The 3721-nt window shown below is 42.1% G+C and overlaps 1 protein-coding gene across 2 annotated transcripts in view; it reads left to right on the top strand.

The window, feature by feature from the left end:
- Positions 1-714: 714 nt before the first annotated feature.
- Positions 715-3721, top strand: part of LOC135113354 (kielin/chordin-like protein) — a 50855-nt gene continuing 47848 nt past the window's right edge. For both annotated transcript variants that reach the window (XM_064028609.1, XM_064028607.1), the window contains exon 1: positions 715-873. In XM_064028609.1, coding sequence (XP_063884679.1) covers positions 804-873 — 70 coding nt within the window. In that variant the 5' untranslated portion in view covers positions 715-803. The remainder of the gene's footprint in view (positions 874-3721) is intronic.

Genomic DNA, 3721 nt, shown 5'->3' with positions numbered 1-3721 from the left:
AAATCCAGGCCTACCAGCCTTCCGGGAACCACCACCACCACAGCCCTGCACCTGCTACCTTCACCACCTTACTGCGTCCCGCGACTCTCGCTAGCAACACACACACACAGACACACACACACCACGTTATGTAAGGTTGTTGACAGGTTACCATAATAGGCTTATACTCTTTTTCCACTTCTCTGTCACGTGTTGAAAGAAAAAAAAATGTTTATTGTTCTTGGTCCTCGTTTCAGTTTTATTTCTCTTATTTTTCGTCCGTCTCTCTCTCTCTCTCTCTCTCTCTCTCTCTCTCTCTCTCTCTCTCTCTCTCTCTCTCTCTCTCTCTTTGTACTTTTTCCTCTTATCTTGCTTTTCCTGTTTTTTTTTTTTTCTTTAATGTAATTTTCAAGGGCATTCTCATGATAACTTAGCAAAAATTCTGTACCATCACTGGGGAATAAAAACATCCATGAGAACCAAAACTAGTCTTTTCTGTGGCATTTGAAAATAATCCTGCTGAAAAAGGAGAGAGAACAAAGCAATTAGGAACAAGGACTGAAATGACTTGGCAGAATCACTACCTCGCGTCATTTCACCCCAATTTGCCCTCAAGCTGATAAATTACCATGTACTCTAGATTGCAACTGGCGCGTGTCCCCTGGAGCGTGAGTGTCCTGCATGACCCTGTGAAGCGCGCAGTGTGCTTCAGGGAGTGCAGCTAGGGCCTGAGTGGTGCGGAGTGGCAACTACACGCGGGTGTAAATAACGCCGGCAGGAGCGGGGAGGCGGTTACTTGCGAGCTTGACTCTGCGAGCGACGGCATGAAGGTACAAGTCCTGCTGCTCCTGCTGGGAGCTGCTGTGGCGGCAGCAACCAGCCCGCCTTTCGTGGGTGAGTTGTGGTGTGTATGTGTGTGTGTGATTGAGTGAGTGAAGCTTGCTATTCCTCCCGTCCTTTAAGACTAGACCATGATATTTTCTTTAGGCTTAACTACCTATGCTGTTTGTGCACAATTCACACGCCGAAGTTATGTGTCTGAGCAATCTTAGACGATTTCAAGGTGGAAAAACAAAGCAACCCCATCACTCTTCATAGTTTTGATTTTTTCTTTTCTTTTTTTATGTGTGGGAACAGTTCTGTCCAAGGGCAACATAAATACGGCATGAAAAAAAAAAAAAGGTCCTCTGAAGATGTCATTCCCCAAAGAGAATTGTATGAAAAGAATATCAAAATTAAGAAGAAAATGCCATGGCGTGTGGAAATGATATTTTTAAGCTTGCGCCACAACATTTCATTAACCTAGTGGAGAACTCATAGCAGTCAGAGGGCTGGATGAACAAACCATCTTTATTTGTTAGACATAAGTGTGAGTCAGCATGAGACACCAGTACTGTTCATAATACCAAGCTGGTGTATAGATTTCCTATGATTTTTATCTGTAGTTATATGAAAGAGTATAAACTTCCTTTCCTCTGCTACAGCAGCCATTTGGTTTTCGTTCTTTTTATCATGTCATTTTCTCACGAATCAGAATGTTTATAATATTTATCCGGTTATTCATTTTATTTTACTTGTTTACGTATTTTTATTCGTTTTATTTATTTAGGTGTGTGTGTGTGTGTGTGTGTGTGTGTGTGTGTGTGTGTGTGTGTGTGTGTGTATGTGTGTGTGTGTGTGTGAATATATACATAAATTTATAGAAAATATGTTAATTTGATGTTAAAAGATGTGACATGCGTACACATACAATTTTAAGGGAATCGTGTGAAAATACAAATAGCCTGAAATATAAATTCACACAATCTCTCTCTCTCTCTCTCTCTCTCTCTCTCTCTCTCTCTCTCTCTCTCTCTCTCTCTCTCTCTCTCTCTCACAGCATCATAAAAAGTGGCGATAATATAAACATATATATATATATATATATATATATATATATATATATATATATATATATATATATATATATATATATATATATATATATATATATATATTGAGTTATTTATTTTTTCACACGATTAATTTTAAAATTGTATATGTCACGTATTTTAACATCCACTAAGCATCAGAGTTTAAGTATCACTGCTCGAGTAGGAGCCGGCTTTTGGAATTTGTCATGGTCATGCACACACACACACACACACACACACACACACACACACACACACCACACACACACACACACACACACACACACACACACACACACACACACACCACACACACACACACACACACTCTTAGTAGTTTGTATGTTTGTTCACATTTTGATCCTCTCTTCGCTAGCCCCTCCTTCTCTTCCCCACACACACACACACACACACACACACACACACACACACACACATTGCGTAGTACAGTGGCTACAACCTAGAAGGCCTGGGGTTCGAGTCCCGGGCGTCGCGAAGCAGCAAAAATACGGGATGTGAGGCGAGGGTTGTGACTCTCTCTTAATGTAGGGTTTTCTTGATTTATGTGAGGTGTGTGTGTTTGTGTGTGTGTGTGTGTGATTAGCACGCTCGGCTTACAACCAAGCGTTCGAATCCCAAAAATATCTTCGTGGTTTTTTTTTTCTTTGTGTGTGTGTGTGTGTGTGTGTGTGTGTGTGTGTGTGTGTGTGTGTGTAGCCGGCTCCTACTTGAGCAGTGGTACTCAAACTCTGTTGCTTAGTGGACGGTAGTAGTCAGTGTGGTGCAGGCCTTCTGTACTGAAAGGCACAAATTTAAGAACACACACCTATCAATAAAAATTAGGTGATAGTAACGGAGTACTATCACTGTACTTTTTTTTGTTATGTAGGAGGGACACTGGCCAAGGGCAACAAAAATCCAATAAAAAAAAAATGCCCACTGAAATGCCAGTCCCATACAAGGGTCAAAGCAGTGATCAAAAATTGATGGATAAGTGTGTTGAAACCTCCCTCTTGAAGGAATTCAAGTCATAGGAAGGTGGAAATACAGAAGCAGGCAGGGAGTTCCAAAGTTTACCAGAGAAAGGGATGAATGATTGAGAATACTGGTTAACTCTTGCGTTAGAGAGGTGGACAGAATAGGGATGAGAGAAAGAAGAAAGTCTTGTGCAGCGAGGCCGCGGGAGGAGGGGAGGCATGCAGTTAGCAAGATCAGAAGAGCAGTTAACATGAAAATAGCGGTAGAAGACAGCTAGATATGCAACATTGCGGCGGTGAGAGAGGCTGAAGACAGTCAGTTAGAGGAGTTGATGAGACGAAAAGCGAAAAGCCTCACACACACTAGTGTTTGTGTGTGTGTGTGTGTGTGTGTGTGTGTGTGTGTGTGTGACATTCCCAAAAAGTCGGCTGTTACTAGTTTGTGTGTTTGTGGGTGCGTTCACATTTTGATCCTCTCTTCGTTAGCTCTTCCTTCTCTGCCCCATCCCTGTTACTCATCCACCAACCACCACCCACCACGCCGCCAGTCCCAATAGAGAACACATCAAGGCCCCCGACGTGTGTGTTGGGATGGGAGACACGTGGCCCTAACCTTGATCTTCCGCAGGGCCTCTCCAGTCAAGGTTAAGGCAACACTGACCACTTGCTGCTCAGATTCTCAGTGTTTTACTCTTTACTCTAGACAACCTCTGGAGAAAGTGACTGGGATTTTTTATTTATTTATTTTTTCAAGCGTCTTCGTTATTCTAGTGGTAGTTTAACAATCATTGACGTTTTGCTGTTCAGATTTTCAAACATTTCAACCTCCGTAGAATGTTACTAGGGTTTTCA

This window comes from Scylla paramamosain, chromosome 25, assembly GCF_035594125.1.
Source record: "Scylla paramamosain isolate STU-SP2022 chromosome 25, ASM3559412v1, whole genome shotgun sequence".
NCBI lineage: Eukaryota > Metazoa > Arthropoda > Malacostraca > Decapoda > Portunidae > Scylla > Scylla paramamosain.
Note: the sequence above shows the minus strand (reverse complement) of the source record. Positions and strands in the feature narration are given on the sequence as shown.